Consider the following 15,944-nt stretch of genomic DNA (forward strand, 5'->3'; position numbering starts at 1 on the left):
TGTAGGTAACCATGGAGTTTTCTCCCAATCTTTCACTAGGGGTTCGGGTACGTTGTGGCCGTGGAACGTGTAATGTGTCAAGCGAGAACACGAATAGAGATTGACCTGTGAATGGAGTACATGTTAGGTTGGGAAACATCTACAAAATAAAAGGAATGCAGAAACGTCACGATGGCAGCACACTAGGGACTTGAGCATGCAGAGCAACTTTTGATTTCTTTGCTAATGCTATCTTATGATGTCTAGTTCATCTTCGAACATCCATGCTATCGTAACATCCGTCTAAGCAGTGCTCATTTCCCACAGAGCAGAGAAGTGTCACCAGCAGCTTGAGTCCATCTCGAAACCAGTGTCTCCCTCACACCGTCAGGTCCTAAGATATGTATCTAGGACTAGAGTAGATAAGTCAGTTCAATAGCATCGTGATTATGGTCCAAAAGGGGGAAGACGTACAGAGTGCTTGACCTCGCCGACCTTGTTGCTAGCAGCGTCCTTCGCGGCTGAGGCACGGGTGCCTGCAGATTGGTCGGAGTCCTCTGCAATATCTGTATTCTTGGTTAGGCGGTGTGCATAATTTGAGGTTGCAGAAGCATCTCGACGTACTCTTGTTTCCCTCCTTGCTAGCCTGCTCGGTGGTGCCCTTGACGGATTCGCTGGCGGAGTTGAAGGTACTCTGGGCGGTGTCAGAGGCAGATTTGGCCATGTTCCTGATGAAGGAGTCAGCGAAAGATTAGAAATGGAGGTCTTGCTGATGGAACGTACGATGCGGCGTCCATTTTGAGTGGTTGAAAGTGATTGGGGTTTGGATTGGAATAAGTTTTGTGGTTTGGGATTTGCTTGAGGATGTGTGAGAGTTTGGATGTTGTGAAAGAGAAAGAAAAAATTGGCATTGAGGGGGACCTTTTATTTACTCGGCCGTACCTTACCCCGCGCACGTCACGACACGAGTGGGACGACACAAAAGTGGGGTCTTGGCGGGCTAATTGGGCCCCCGTGACCGATTTTCAGGGTCTTACGCCACAATAATAATGGCGCAAGTAGCCACCACCAATGAAAATGAGGAAAGTGCAGGCGGGGGCGGAGTCGCCCGAGATTTGAGGGGAAGTGTGACATACTTCTCTGTTTTACTTTATGAAAAGGCATGACGAGGAATGCATCTTTTTTCCAATATATGTGACGTGGACCTCGGCCTTCTTTTTCATTCTTCGTCTTTCTTTCTTTCTTCCTTTCTTTTCTTTCTTTTCTTTTCTTTCTTTTTCTTTTTCTTTCCTTTCCTCTTTACGCTAAGCCTGCCCAACAATTCCTCTTCCTTCCGCCGCTTAGACAATCCAATAGAGTAGTATTACGAATCTTGTCCCTTCAGAAGCTTGTCTCTCGTACAATGACGACACCCATGGCTTGCAATTAATGACTGTGACGTGTGACGTGTGATACAGGGTCCTGGGTGATGATCTTCAGGCTCCACTGTCTGTCTCCACAGTCTTTGATAGGAGGGTCAAAGATGAAACTTTGTAATAGCGTACAGCCCTACACGTCTCCATACTGAAAACCACGTCACAGGGAACCGTAGCCAAAATCACATCGGCCAAGAAAGTGTGGAAAGCTTGGCGGCTTGTAAAAGAATTTTGTCGAGGCGAGTCGGAAGGGCGCAGGAGTCAAGCACCAAGCACAGAACCAAAAGATGGTACTCCAATGAGACGTTCACTGCAATGTCTCGTGCACCCGAACTAACACCGTCTCCGCTGCTTGATCCCGCATCCTATCCGGTATCTTCTTCTGTATCAACGCCGGCCAGAGGCCCAATTGCACCTTGCCGCCTACTGCGTGCCCATCTCCTTCACATTGCACTGACCGCTGCTCAAGGGATCATCTGGAAAAATCATCGGAAGAACAAGTCATCCTTCCTCAGCGGTACCAGCCCCCTTAGCTTCAGAGCGTTAAGAAAGACCTGGTCCGGATTTCTGCGCAAGGTTCGCATGCCTGCGACGCTGCAATTGGGAAATGTTTCTAACTATGTAGAAGGTACTGTGCCGCTCGGATGGATATCCTGCCTAAAAAGGACGTCACTGGCCTTTTGTGAGGTCTGCTCATGCAGCCGAGGTGAGACTAGACTCGTCAATATCCTACAGCTTAGTGACTGTGATACCTCGACTGACCTGCAGCGACAGTTTGTTCATATCGCTGCATCAAGATGGATCTGTCTGACAATTCCGGTGGCAGTGGGATGTGCTGTCCCTTGACGACCCATTCCTTCAGCGCAACTGCTATGAGTGCCCGCAGGAAGGTCAGCAAAGTCGTATCAGATTCTACTCGCGCATCAGGCCGTTCCTCCAGGACGGCTTTGACATTATCCACTCCGTAAATCAAACCGCACAAGTTGATCCGAGACACGGAATGGCCAAATCTAGATATATGGGGCCGCTGATTGTACTTCGTGTCCGCTGTATGAAGAAGCGTTGCGGCTGCCTTAATAATCAGTTTGAAGATCGACTTGTTCGGCAGTTGACGAGATAGGCGGTTTAATTTGATCGCGCCGCACTTTCATGCCTCTTATGCCGTGTTCACCGGCCTCCTCCCCACTGTCACTCGTTGGTGAAGAGCAGGCTGAAGATGTCATCACATCGCGGTTCCCAAGTCGCCCGGGTTCGTATAGAACGGTTGGAGCTCGGCTAAAAGAGCGATTAAAAGGTTTGGACGACACACCAGCGGTATTATGTGATGGGCGAGGGAGTGTGATATGTGACCGAAATGTGGTGGCGAAACTGCTGACTAAGCAACTTTATTAACTGTCGATTACTTCTCGCCCCCTTACAGTCTCAGGCTCCTAATTACAGAGTAAAGAACCCAGCGAACAAAGTACGCCGCCTGGTATTATTTGGCTATGGATTTGTTTCATGCTCGCTCCAACGATGACTCAATTGCCACATGAAGAAGTTTCTTTCAAACAGAGAGTTGGCATCAGTCTGTTGCTTTACTCTCTACTTCAACTGATGCAAAGTCAGCCAGCTGTGATGCTTTTCCAGCCTCTGCTTGCAGAAAGTCGGCTATCAGGAGATATATCGATCTCTCAGACGTCTCAGAATCTCGTTTTGAGGGTCACCTTTTCCATTGCTGACCTCATTCAGCAACTGCAACAGCTCAAAGTGAGGCGGTCTTTCTTCCTCCAGAGGCATTTTCCTCTCTTTGCAACAACGGGCGCAACCACACACACCACCGATTTGAGCCGTTAGTCTCAGACGTCTGTCCTTTTCTAACGGAATGTTAGGGATATATGACACGCTGATCTCCTCGCCCTCTTTGATATCTGGTTTCGCAACCACTGTCACTGGACCGCCTTGGTCGTAGGCTGGCCATTCGGCGGAAGGATCGCAGTCGTGATTGAACATGCAGAACAGCGGGGAGATGGCACAGTATACCACGTCGCCTTCTTTGTTGACAAACATGTTGTTTTCAATCCGTAGAATAAGCGTCTGCAACGCCCACGAATCAAAGCGCATATCTTTGAAGACATCGATGCCGAATGTCTGCAGGATTCTAATTGGAGCCACGACATTGTCGTGGAATTTGAAGATTGAACTTGTCCTCTTTTCATAGTTGATCTTTAAGCTCCCGACGCAGGCCACTGGAGGAAGAAGATATCGGAGTCAGCATTGCCTTTTCGGAAGAAGGTTTCAAGCTTTGAGCTCCGCCCTTGGAGTACGCGCTGATCTGATGCCTCTCATGGCTAGAGCTCCAAGTGGGAAAGTAAAGTTCGGACTCTGAAAAGACGTACCTTTGAGGGGTTTTGCATTTTGTTGTACAGCCGTGGCCAGTATCTTCATCAACATAAGCGGGACCATGTCATTAGAGGACTGGTCTGCATCTTTGCTAGCACGATAAAGCCACTCAAAGTCTTTATCACATAGAACCCGATGGTAAGTGTTGACGGCTTCGGTCTTACATGATTCGCTGCAAAACTTGTTTTTGCAACAATTCATAAAGACAATCTCACGGCTAACTGGCTTAGAGCAAGCCCAGCAGTCATCCTTACCCTGAACATTGAAAACAGTGAAGGCCGACCTATCCGTCACGATTAGTTCATCTCGTGTAATATCCTGCCGAGCAAAAACACCAAGGTTATCGCTTGTTGTGCCGCCCAGAGAGCTTGGGCCCAGCGTGGCGTTTCTCGAAGCTGCCTCAAATTTGGTTTTGGCTTTCTTCATTGCTTTGTTTCCGCGTCCAAGTTCCTCAGGATTGATCCAAGGGTAAGCGACTCGTTGAACGCCACCTTGTTTGGTTGATCGTTGCATGTACCCCGGCTTTTGGTCCCGAGCCGGAATCGGCTGCTCCATAGATCTTGATCTTTCTTTCGCCTGCGAGCATAGTTTCTGTAATTCTTCGGACGTACCGCCGAGCACTACCGCCTCATCGAGGACCTGAATCGCGTCGTGGTATGCTCTGACACAGAGCAGAGCCGAAGCCATGACCAGGAAAGCCTGCTGCTGCAGCGATTTGGCAATGGAGACGTTACCGGCATCACATTGTCTAGTAACTCCTGTGTCTAATTTCCCAATAATGCCTGCCAGAGCAGCGCTGACCTTGCACGGTAAGCTGTCCTTGTCAAGGTCCCAATATACATCTTTGGTGTCGAAGACACCTAGAAAGGAGTCTAGCAGAAGACGGCCTTTGTATGCATCTGAAACCGCGAGCTCTCCGTAACCGAGCTCCCTAAAGTGACGGCCCCGATCGATCCACATCTTTGGATTGTAAGGGTCCAGACGGATTCCCCGACAGTGCGCTATCAGGACCTTTCCCAGACGCGTCCGAAGGACCTCCTGCGACGGATTAGTCGTGTATTCGCGTGGCATACAAACTTGCACTACATCTTCAATCTGCGGAGGACCATCAATGCTAGTCTGTTTCCACTCTTGACCGAACACAAAAGGCGCGTCCAGGAGCGCTCGAAGGTAAGCTTGCTCTCCGGGTTCCTTGGCAGCGATGTCGTCTACGCGGTCACGCGGATCAGCCGAGCTCTTCACCGGGTGGCCGAGAACGTACCTAGGTCGGCTTCTTCGTACCTGGTGGTACATTCTGGCCGCCATCTCAGTTGACATCGCGAGCTGGATGGAAAGAACCCCAACTATGACTCCGTCCGACGAAGCAGGGATCTAGGAATCAGAGAATCCCAGGTGGGTTCGGGAAGGCTAGAGAAATCGGAACGTTAGTCAGCCATGCGGGACGACGAATCCGGCCTTGATGTACGAAAGTACACGGAAGGGATGGATGCGGGGTGGGTCAGTTTGGGAGGATAACTGACGACTCATGAACCCTACGGCTAGAATTTGACATTCAAGAATCCATACATTTTGTACAAGTCGCCACGCGCAATACCCCTGAGTTGAATATCATCGCTTGTAGACGGCTTCAAATACTCCCACACGCATACATAGTACGAAGAATCGACAGCCACCCCTTCGCGTCTTGCTCGCGATCTCGCCTTTCTCAAACGCCTGCAGATCCCTCACGATATATTTCGTCCGCGCTGGCTCATGACTCGTGACTTGCTCCCATCTCCACAATCACACGTCTGTAAAAGCGTGCGTGGACTTATCCTGCGTAACGCGAGATGAAAAACGTATTCGAGTGATCTTTAGGGAAGGAGTTCCTGCCCGGGTAGGTACCCGATGGACCCTGGGGATATTTGAGAGCAACCGGAGTCGCAGTTCTGTTGTTCGGTGGAGTCGGTATGATTGTGTCGAAAGATCGCCGGGCGTGAACAGCATCGTTGGATTTTAGATGCGAAAGCTGACGTATGAGACGGGGCGACTTGGTACATCTACCCGTACCTGTTCAGTTGAATATGAGATTTAGTCATGAGTGTAATGTTTGATAATATATCTGTATTGGTATTCATTTTGCAAATCAAACAATATTAACTTTGTAAGCGAATCATTTTTATCAATTTCTGAATGAAAAAACGTGTGCACTGCATATTCTCGTAATTAAGAACTTTAGCAATACAAAAAAAATAAAATTAAATTTTTAAAAATTATAAGAATTATTTTAAAGAGTGAAATCTTATCGGGTAGTACGTCCAGGTATATTACGAGGTAGGGGCTGAGTCTGCTTTTAGTGAAATCTGGCTGTGATTGCTGCACTTGTCGCATCAGCCATACTCACGTGTAAACAATGTATTTCTCTAATCTTTTATGTATAATAAAGCTGTTGCGCCAAAAAATTTTAGAACTCGCTCGAATAGTGTTTTCCCCAATGGAACTTTCTGCAAGCGGCCAATCTATTCGCTCGGTTACATCCCAACTTTACAGAGTCTTTGATCAGTATTGATAGTAGAAGATTTTTTACTCTTTTTCTTCTCCTGCGCATGGGACGGTGTAATAATGAGGTTGATATGGAAAGAAATTGATAGGGGCTGTCAAGCGCCTGTATTCGCTTAGGTTTCGATGTTGGTAACCAAAATGTAGGGGTTTAATACAGTTTAGGGCGGCAGTGAGCGTATTGCGGCACTAACACGCCTAGAAAGAGAAGTCCAGCCGCCAGGGTTTGCTTTCCGTCTCCCACGGCGTGTGTGGGGTTTCCCGTTCTTGTCTCTTCCCCATTATTGTTTCAGCATGATAGCGGCGTCTTTCTAACACCTTTCTCATTCTCGCGTTGAGGCAAACCTTTGCTGTCATCTTAGAAATACTTGAGTAATTGATTGACGTTATCTCACCTACTGTCGCCCCATCCCTATCTTTCCAGAAGAACAAAAAACATCTCACCCACCCATTAACCATGGCACCCCACAGCACCTCCGATCCAACCCTGGATCCCTACTCCACCATTCTTTCCTATGGCTTCCAACCCTCCGCCACACAAACCAAGTCCCTCCACAATCCCGCCCTCCTCCACCGCTCCCTCGCTCACCGACCCGACACCGTAACCCACGCCTCAGGCATCCACCTCACCCTCTCCTCCGGCCGCACCATCATCGACGCCTGCGGCGGCGCCGCCGTCTCCTGCATCGGCCAGAACAACGACGAGGTCCTCGCCGCCGCCCTGCAGCAGATGCGAACCGTAAGCTACGTGCACACGGGCGCCTACACGACGTCCTCGGCCGAAGACCTCGCCTCCGTCATCCTCGACGTCGGCGCTCCGTACGGGCTCGAGAAGGCCTTCTTCGTCGGCAGCGGCAGCGAAGCCATGGACGCGGCGATGAAGCTCGCGCGGCAGTTCTTCTACGAGGGCGGACGGCCCGAGCGTAGGCATTTCGTGGCCAGGAGGCAGAGCTATCATGGCGCTACCCTCGGCGCCATGTCCCTGTCCAGTAATCTCGCGAGGAAGGTGCCGTATGAGCCGCTCTTGTTGAGTAACGTGAGCCATGTCGGCCCCGCGTATGCGTATCAGTATCAACGTGCAGAGGAGTCGGAGGAGCAGTATGTCATGCGCCTCGCTGAAGAATTGGATGGTGAGTTTCAGCGTCTGGGGCCTGAGACCGTCATCGCGTTCGTCGCCGAACCAATCGTCGGCGCAACGTCCGGATGCGTGCCTGCTCCCTCTGGCTATTTCCGCGCCGTGAGGGAGGTATGCGATAGGTATGGCGTTTTGCTGATTCTGGACGAGGTGATGTGCGGGATGGGCCGCTGCGGCTCTTATTTCGCTTTTGAGCAACAGGCCGTGGTGCCGGATATCATGACCATGGGTAAGGGATTAGGCGGCGGTTATGCGCCGATTGCGGGTGTGTTGGTTGGTCGGAAGGTGGTCAAGGGGTTGAGAGATGGGACGGGGATGTTCAATCACGGGCATACGTATCAAGCCCATCCATTGAGTTGCGCGAGTGCACTGGCTGTGCAGAAGATCATCAAGAGAGACGGTCTAGTCGAGCGGTGCAGAGACAGGGGTCTGTTTCTCGAGAGGGAACTACGTGAGGCTTTAGAGGGTAGGAAATACGTAGGCGATGTCCGGGGCCGGGGCCTCTTTTGGGGCATCGAGTTTGTGCAGAACAAAGAAACGAAGAGGAGCTTTGAGCCGAAGACCGAATTTGGGTATAGGGTGCAGAGGAAGGCTTTTGATCTAGGAGTTGCTCTCTATCCTGGGGCAGCAACTGTCGACGGGGTCAGGGGTGATCATGTGTTGATTGCTCCGCCTTATACTGTCACAGAAGCAGAGTTGAAGACGATTGTGCAGGTTTTAAGGGAGGCTTATGATGCTGTAGAGCGGGGTGTTGATGAAGTAAGTTGACATAGGAATTGGGAAAATTGTTGAGAAGATGTTGGATGAAGGGGGGTTCTACCCGTGGACTTTGGATACGAGCGGTTTGTTACCTCCACGTCCTCTAAAGTACGCTCTCATACTCTTGAAATTTTTGTTGGTCAAAATTTGATCTTACGAGAATAGGGAAAGATGCGATTACTATCCTCGGATTATATTCAAGCGAATTGCCAACGTTGCAAATCCATGATCGTTTCAAATCTCTACATCAGATATATGCCCTATATTTGATGAGCGGGTCTTCGCCCAAATCTTATCACTCGAGCGTATGGCATCAAGAGGAATCAGTCCTTGTGAGGCTTCGGAGCCTTGCTCCTCGGCACAGTGTCCAAACCGCCCGAAGACTTCACGAAGAAAATATCGCCCGGACCCATCCTGGAATTGTACTTGGGGCCACCTCCATACTCGAAAACGAAATTGAGTGGGAATCCGTGGTCAAAGGGCGCAGCGCCGTCAATCTCATCGATCTCTTCATCGCTCAGTTCGATACCCAACGCCTCGATGTTGCTCTTCAGATGCTCTATCTTGCGCCCACCGACGATCGGGAAGACATACGGCGACTTGTGCCTCACGTACGCCAATGCGATGCTGGTGATCAGGGTTCCCTTTTCCTTTGCGAGTTTGTCGAGAGCTGCGGAGACTTTCTTCCCATTTTCGGATTGGCCAACCTTGCGACCTTCCTCCTTCTTCTCGTAATCTTCCGGGCTCATGAACGCGCCTCGGCCGAGTGCGCCCCATGGAGCCAAAGCCATCCCTTCGGACTCGCACATGGGGATGATGTCGCGCTCAAAGTCGCGCACTGCAGCGTTCCATAGGCCCTGGTAGACGCTGAACTGGGTAAGACCTTGCTGGCGGGCATACTCGTTCGCTTTGCTGACGATCCAAGCGGGTGTGTCGCTGATCCCCAGGTAGAGCACTTTCCCGGAAGCCACGACGTGATGCAGCGCTTTCATGATCTCGGGGATCGAAGTGGTAAAATCCCACCAGTGAATGTACAGTAAGTCGATGTAACTCGTCCGAAGCTTCTTCAAGCTAGCCTCAAGGGAGACGCGCAGGCTCTTGGAGGAGTTACCTAGGTAGTTCGATTTTATCGTCACGGGCTCGGACGGATAAGGGGACGTGAATTTGGTCGCGAGGACGATCTGGTCGCGGTTCCGCCGCGACTCCATCCACTCCCCGAGCCACTTCTCGGTCTCCTCGCCTTGGTAGTTGTTGGCCGTGTCGATGAAATTGCCCCCGTTCTCGAAAAAGTGGTCGAGCATGCCGAACGAGGTTTCCTTGTTGCACTCGCCCAGGAAGCCCGACCAGGCCTCGCCGAAGTTCATGGCCCCGAGACATAACGGGGATACCCGCACACCTGCCGTGGGAGCGAGGATGCGTTGGTGGCCGAGGAGGCTCTTGGGTTTGGGGGCCGGTTGGTGAGCTAGGGTCGCTGCCATTTTTGTCTTGGATGTTTGACTGGTATGGATTTGCGGGGAATTTCCCCACGGGAAGGGGCAGCGCTTCTTTTCTACTTTCGTTCGTTGACCGAATTTCTTGGCATTGATTGCTCGATACTCGTATCTACTCGCCCTTAAATCCGATAAATCCGGCGTAACATCGAAATGCCTAAGTTCTAATTACGTCGCGTAAGGGAGTAGATGAGGATGGGTTTTAGGGCATGTCACACCGAAAACTCACCCCGAACCCACCGCAATCCGAAACCCCCTTTAAAAAACCGTATCCTACACTTTATTAATTTAATTTTTTCATCTATTTACTTATCATACTATCTTAAAACGACGGATTATGAGGTTTCGGATTTATCGGATTTTAGAGCGTATATCCGGGTAGATATGAGTAAGCGCATACTTAGTTTCATGAGGAAACGCGAAATACTAGGAAATGCGAAATTTTTAGATCCGATAAGTCCGGTCCAACACTCAAATGCCTACTTCTCACCAAAATTCTATGACAACTCCGCACAATAAGGATGAAAAAATCTGGTTCCTTCTTGCTACCAAGGCTTCTATATCGGAGAACCCATTCACCGTTTTCAGGCCTTATCGGTCTACCATTTCGTGAAAATCGTACCTCTACTACCTCTTCTTCTACTACCTCTTCTTCTACTATCTCTTCTTCTACTACCTTACCTCTTCCACCTCTTCCACTGCTTTTACCCCTTTTCACCTTACTGTAGTTGCTGCGATAAAGGCTGCGGTGAAGCCTTCGGGGTATCGAATGCTACTTAGATACATATGTCGCCAGATAAAAACAGGCCACGTCTGAGTCTAAGGCAGGGACACCTACTATGCCAGGCCTACAGGCGGCGACTATGGTACCGTAGCAATGGTCATTATGGTAGACTATGGTAGTAGGCCATTTGAATAAGTGGTAGTGGTAGCTAGTAGTAGCCATCTAAGTCGGATTTATCGGATTTAAAAAATTCGCATTTCCTAGTATTTCGCGTTTCCTCATGAAACTAAGTATTTCGACATTGATGCTCACGCTTATCAAGCAACCCTCTCGAGCCTCTATCATACAATATCGGACCTAGATACACCATTCACGCGATCGGATTTCACGCTTATACCGGACATACCAAACGCACAAAAAGTTGTTGAGAAGAGACCGAGAATGCGCGTGGAGCTCGTGAATACGAATGTGGTTTACTCCAGCCTTTACGGGTAGCGTGTCTTGGCTTTGGCTCCTGTATCTTCACTACTCGCTGCTGTGCATCTGATGGGCCCCGTCGACGTCGCACCTGCTTGGGGAGCGCCTACCGCTTGCCCTCCGACCTCTTCTTCACTGCCAGAGACCTCTGCTGGTGCCTTGGTCGCCGAGGCCGACTGTCTGATCAACGAAGCATACACGCTTTCATGGTGCGCCCGAACGAGAGGCGCTCGATCGACGAAGAGGGAAAGTGACAGGGCCGCGTGATGGGCCTCGACGACGTTGTCGGTTGTGAGGCATTGCTATACAGTCCACATAGGATAATATGCTAGTCTGGAGGTTTGTATAACTTCAAAGACAGTTGGGTTACTAGAGGATCGGTGACGGCCGGTGGACTCGTAGGAATGTGTATGGAACGGGGGATATGCGAAGATGCCGAGCTTCGAATTCAATTCTGCACAGCCCAAATGCTTGCCGGTCTTGAGGATGTACCAGCGCCATTTGAGGCCTCATTCTCGCAGTCAGAATACCGCAAAGATGCCTTCGGCCGAGTCTCTTGACGGGTAAGCTCTCGATCAGAGTCGTTCGCTTGCATAGCAACGTTCATGTGCCCGGCCACCTCACTCAGTGAGCGGTAGGTTCTCGTGGTAGAAGCATTTCTCGGTCTGTTGATAGCTGGGTTGCGTACTATCACCACTGTTCCCGATCGAGGTGTAATGACAAGCGGAAGACGCTGGCTGCGCAAGATGAGTGTTATGGCGAGCAGACTTGTTTTCCATTGGCTTGCCGGCAAGCTGAAAGTCTTCTCCTCAGAATGGTCTCTTGGCACCAGGATGGAGTGGGGCGCTTATTTGGGTCCAGAGATTTTATGGCCACAATGGCTGGAGCCGTGCCATCTTGCCTTGGATGGTTACTGTCCGAGGGTCGGATCGAGGTGCTGGACGACTCAGTGTGTTGAGACTCTCGCGGATTCGATTGTTGATGCACTTGTGTCAACTCTTCCTCCCCAGGCATGAACGGCTTGGACTGAAGCGGGTAGTCTGCAGATTTCCTAGTCCCGAACCTCATTTATGTGAGTCCTTCAACGGTTTCCTGTAATACTGTGGTAGTGCATTCGGCACCACTACCACCAACCAGCTTGCATGTTTTTCATGACGATTGAGGTCGTATGCTTGCCTCTGTCTCAGCGTTCTAGGCCAGATTATGAAGCAACAAACTATGCTTATGTAAAACAGCCTTTGGCTGGATGGTCGCAAGCAACAGTACTCTTCAGCGGAACGCCTGATCGCGTATGCCACTGCATAAGTGTTTCACCGCTTCACGCCCAGCTGATGCTGGAAGGTCATCCACAAGCGACAACGAACTTCATTTGGCTCCATCCTTCTGACTAGCTTGTTGCACATTACACTCCTTTTCAAAGACGGCTCATAACGTTGCATCCCCACTCATCTCATCCTTCCGCGCCTTCTCATCCCTTTCAAACGCCAAATATTCTTTCTGCAGACCCGTCAACGTATGCAGATTTCTCCAGAACTGTTCTTCATTTTCTCTGTTTTGCAAAGGTTGCCGGCTGCCTATTCTGGGGTCGTCCTGACAAGGGCATCTTCCTGGTATTTCTCTCATTCGACCGCCTCCGTCGTCTACGTGGGCGTATCTTGTCAGCCAGGAGAGGAGAGAAAGAGGAGATAAAGAAGGGGGTGGAGGAGGGTATTTGACCTTCTTTGATATACCGGATGTGGAGACCGCGCTCCTTGGGTGGGTCACGGGCGTAGGAATAGAAGGTGTGCTCTTATGGCATCGAAATTTGTTTAGCGATGGAGTGTTAAAAGAGGAGGCCTCGGGATTCGAGGGGAGGTTGGCGGATGTTTTGTGGGGTGAAAGTGGGGAAAAGGCCGTTTCGCCTCATGTTTGTCAAACGCAGCTGGCTGCCCCGCTCGATAGGTCACGGGACGCAATGCCAGCTGTTCTCGATGTCTCCAGCGATCACGTCTTATTAGGAGAGATCAAGGATCCAGATCTCCCTTGCCTACCAACACACATAGCGTTAATTGCATAACCGCCCGCCCAAAGATCGAACAATCGAGCCTTGAAAGGATACCGATCGACATCGACAATGACATCGACTGAGTCGTCCTCCATTTCAAATTAGTCCTGTGAACACTGCAGATAGGATGACGAAAGCACTGATCGTGGCAGTGGACATTGTGTTCGAAAAAAGAGTGAGCCTGAGTGCAGATTCCCGTGTGAACACATCTCGAATCATCTGCGTTCCGGACAGACCGACGACGCGGATGTCAACTGTTTGCCCTACGCCATATCTTCGTGTTCGGTGAACGGCTCTAAAGCAGGACATTCCTGGCTTCAAGCGCGGAAATTCAAAGATACATCCTTACCAACACCACTGAGATACCCACCTCTATCATCGAAGACACAGGCATTGCTTACTCGTGATGCCGCCCGTGACATATCTAGACCGGTGGTGATGTCAAAAGTCGTGCTGTTTTTGTGGAGAACACCGATGACGTAAGTTTTGTCAGGTATATGCACGCATCAGACACATCGCAGATGCAGGACTCCGAGGCTGACGGGGTGAGTTTGACTGCACTTACAGCTATTCCGATGACGCGGAAGCTGTACGTCATGTGGCTCACTTGGAAGCAACTTTTTTCCCTAAATGGAGCCCTGTACTCCAGATGGTGACCATGATGGCAGCGTAAGTCTGGGTCAAACAGATGCTTCAGAGCGATTGAAATCTCAGCTTGACATGGTTTTCATTTTAACTCTCCCTACGCGTTTCCACCTCATCCGGCCGCGAAGCAACCGGCATCATATTGACTTCTGCCTCCAACTCAGCCTTCTCGTCTGTCGTGAGGTCACTCTTGGCCTTGTCGATCTTGACAAAGCCCACTAGCAGAAGCAAAGACACCCCCGCACAGCCAACACCAAACCAACACGCCACCTTGTAGCTTTCCTTGAGCCCAAGATGGGATGTAGCAGTGGCAACAATATCAGCGAACCCGAGAAAGACGCTGATGCCTAGGAAGACGAGGCAGTTAATCAAAGCGCCTGCAAGACCCTGTCTCTTCCTAGGCATGCTTGTCGTTATGAAGATGTTGCTGACGCTGTAGGTTATGTCGACGCCCACGGTTGCGCCGATCATGGCGGGAAAGATGTAGGCCCAGTAGTTGGGGTTCTCGGGCATTATGGCGAACATCAGGACACAAACAACGTAGCCAGTGGCTGAGATTATCATCAGGGCTGTTCCTGGTAGTAGATGAAGCAGAAAGCCGCCCGCCGTTGCGAGGAAGATGCCGCCTGCAGCCATTGGCGTATACCATGCCGTTGTCTGTAAGGAAGTCGCATGCAATACTTTCTCAATACTAGACTTGGGGTCAGCGTAGGAACTAGCCGGGGGTTGATGAGTACACACTAGAAGCTAGCATAGAAGAGGTATATTCCAAATACGCCGTATGAGAAGAACAGCGCAACCACAAGCGCCTTCATATGCTTGACCTTGAATAGATCGAAAGGTAATAGAGGCATTTTTGCAATCCACCCCTCAACGTAAATGGCTCCACCTAGAAATAGACAGCCCAAGACAAAGGTCACGTAAATGTAAGGTGTGTTCCAACCATCAGGAGCATGTGAGCTATCAGTAATAGCGAAGACAACCAACAACAGCCCTGGGACGATCGTAAAGACTCCCAGCCAGTCCATTTTGACTTCATAAGCCTGCCTCTCATAACGATCGGACGGTATCGTTAAAAAGGCAATGGAGCTAATCAGAAACAGTAATATCGATCCAATCCAAAAATACCAACCCCAAGGTAGATACTGTCCACTTAGTCCACCAAAAAAAATACCCGTGAAAAAGCCTATTGGCGAACAAGCCCCATAAAGACTGAACACCAGGTTTTTCCTCGGCCCTGGGCGATAGATGCTTCCTAGCAGCATGACCCCAGCAGGTAAAAACGCAGCAGGTCCAAGACCCTGAAGTGCGCGGCAGAAGTTTAGCATGAGGTAATTGCGGCTGAAGCCTCCTATCAAAGACCAAAGGAAGAACCAGATCATCCCGAACATGAAGACGGTGCAGCCACCGTAGATGTCGGCGAGGCGGCCGAAGGGAAGTAAGAAAGCCCCCGTGATCAGAGAGAATACGTTCGCGGGCCACGTTTGTGATTGGGCAGGGATGTCGAGAGCGGTTGCCAGGGTCGGTAGGATCACGTTGAAACCACTGACGAAATATTCCTACCGACATGGTGAGTGGCGGGTGTTGACATAGACTTGGGCCAGGAATACTACTTACTGCCATAATCATGGATGCCAACAGTGAGAAGCAAAAGCCAAACTCTGTCCATACGGTTTTGAACTTGGCAGGTCTTTGCCTGCCAAGCCGCTCGATGCGGGCTTGCATGCCTTCCCCTTCTTCAACCCCTGCTGGATCCTTCGGTGGGCTAACACTGAATGCTACCTCGCTGGGTGCGGTCATTGCACCCGTATTTGTCTAATAAGAGCGTCAAAAACGCAAATGTGGGGTAATGGGTACAATAAAACTTGAGTGTGTCTATCGGACTCAAAGATAGACTGCTCTCGGTGACAGACTGATAGAAGGATGGAAGAGGCAAGAGATTAAGCGAGGTTAGGACCACCCGCCGGCAAATTGACGCCTTTTTTATGACAAAAGCGCTCTAAAACCCACCAATCGGTGTAGGTATGATGATTTCGGTAATCAGCCGACGTAAAAACCTCGAAAAGAGTTTTTTCATCTTCTAGCAAGCATTTCAAGACCGAACGCCATGTTATTGGTATTGAACCACTGACACACGTACTACCAGGAAGGTGAAATGACGTAATTTTTTGAAGCGTGTCGTGCTCATCATTCTCTAGACTTGCAAAATCTTGCAATTTTCTTGGCTAGCAAAAGGCCGAGCTAACTGTAAATGGATAAACTTTCCGGCGAATGATGATCATGATTGTCTTAATGAGGGGGGAAATCGTAGAAGAATGTGTTTCCTATGCGACTGGACATTATATTCATAGAATAC

The 15,944-nt window shown here is 50.1% G+C and overlaps 7 protein-coding genes across 7 annotated transcripts; 2 read left to right on the plus strand and 5 right to left on the minus strand.

Moving 5' to 3' along the window:
• Positions 1 to 386: 386 nt before the first annotated feature.
• Positions 387 to 776, minus strand: HO173_008897 (uncharacterized protein; the record flags this gene model as incomplete). The annotated part of the gene is made up of 4 exons (XM_037310793.1): positions 387 to 392; positions 454 to 545; positions 604 to 707; positions 763 to 776. The coding sequence occupies 4 exons, from the start codon at positions 774 to 776 to the stop codon at positions 387 to 389; spliced, it is 216 nt and encodes a 71-aa protein (XP_037162357.1).
• Positions 777 to 2,191: 1,415 nt separating this feature from the next.
• On the plus strand, positions 2,192 to 2,362 carry HO173_008898 (uncharacterized protein; the record flags this gene model as incomplete). Its single annotated transcript, XM_037310794.1, has 1 exon — positions 2,192 to 2,362. The coding sequence occupies one exon, from the start codon at positions 2,192 to 2,194 to the stop codon at positions 2,360 to 2,362; it is 171 nt and encodes a 56-aa protein (XP_037162358.1).
• A 685-nt stretch (positions 2,363 to 3,047) lies between these two features.
• Positions 3,048 to 3,443, minus strand: HO173_008899 (uncharacterized protein; the record flags this gene model as incomplete). Its single annotated transcript, XM_037310795.1, has 1 exon — positions 3,048 to 3,443. The coding sequence occupies one exon, from the start codon at positions 3,441 to 3,443 to the stop codon at positions 3,048 to 3,050; it is 396 nt and encodes a 131-aa protein (XP_037162359.1).
• A 228-nt stretch (positions 3,444 to 3,671) lies between these two features.
• HO173_008900 (uncharacterized protein) lies at positions 3,672 to 5,069 on the minus strand (the record flags this gene model as incomplete). The annotated part of the gene is made up of 1 exon (XM_037310796.1): positions 3,672 to 5,069. One exon carries the CDS (start codon positions 5,067 to 5,069, stop codon positions 3,672 to 3,674), a length of 1,398 nt encoding a protein of 465 aa, XP_037162360.1.
• A 1,702-nt stretch (positions 5,070 to 6,771) lies between these two features.
• Positions 6,772 to 8,217, plus strand: HO173_008901 (uncharacterized protein; the record flags this gene model as incomplete). The annotated part of the gene is made up of 1 exon (XM_037310797.1): positions 6,772 to 8,217. The coding sequence occupies one exon, from the start codon at positions 6,772 to 6,774 to the stop codon at positions 8,215 to 8,217; it is 1,446 nt and encodes a 481-aa protein (XP_037162361.1).
• Positions 8,218 to 8,531: 314 nt separating this feature from the next.
• Positions 8,532 to 9,686, minus strand: HO173_008902 (uncharacterized protein; the record flags this gene model as incomplete). Its single annotated transcript, XM_037310798.1, has 1 exon — positions 8,532 to 9,686. The coding sequence occupies one exon, from the start codon at positions 9,684 to 9,686 to the stop codon at positions 8,532 to 8,534; it is 1,155 nt and encodes a 384-aa protein (XP_037162362.1).
• A 3,989-nt stretch (positions 9,687 to 13,675) lies between these two features.
• HO173_008903 (uncharacterized protein) lies at positions 13,676 to 15,388 on the minus strand (the record flags this gene model as incomplete). Its single annotated transcript, XM_037310799.1, has 3 exons — positions 13,676 to 14,279; positions 14,330 to 15,147; positions 15,206 to 15,388. 3 exons carry the CDS (start codon positions 15,386 to 15,388, stop codon positions 13,676 to 13,678), a joined length of 1,605 nt encoding a protein of 534 aa, XP_037162363.1.
• Positions 15,389 to 15,944: the final 556 nt, after the last annotated feature.

Source organism: Letharia columbiana (assembly GCF_014066305.1).
Source record: "Letharia columbiana isolate WasteWater2 chromosome Unknown Sc0000035_s1, whole genome shotgun sequence".
NCBI classification, from domain to species: domain Eukaryota; kingdom Fungi; phylum Ascomycota; class Lecanoromycetes; order Lecanorales; family Parmeliaceae; genus Letharia; species Letharia columbiana.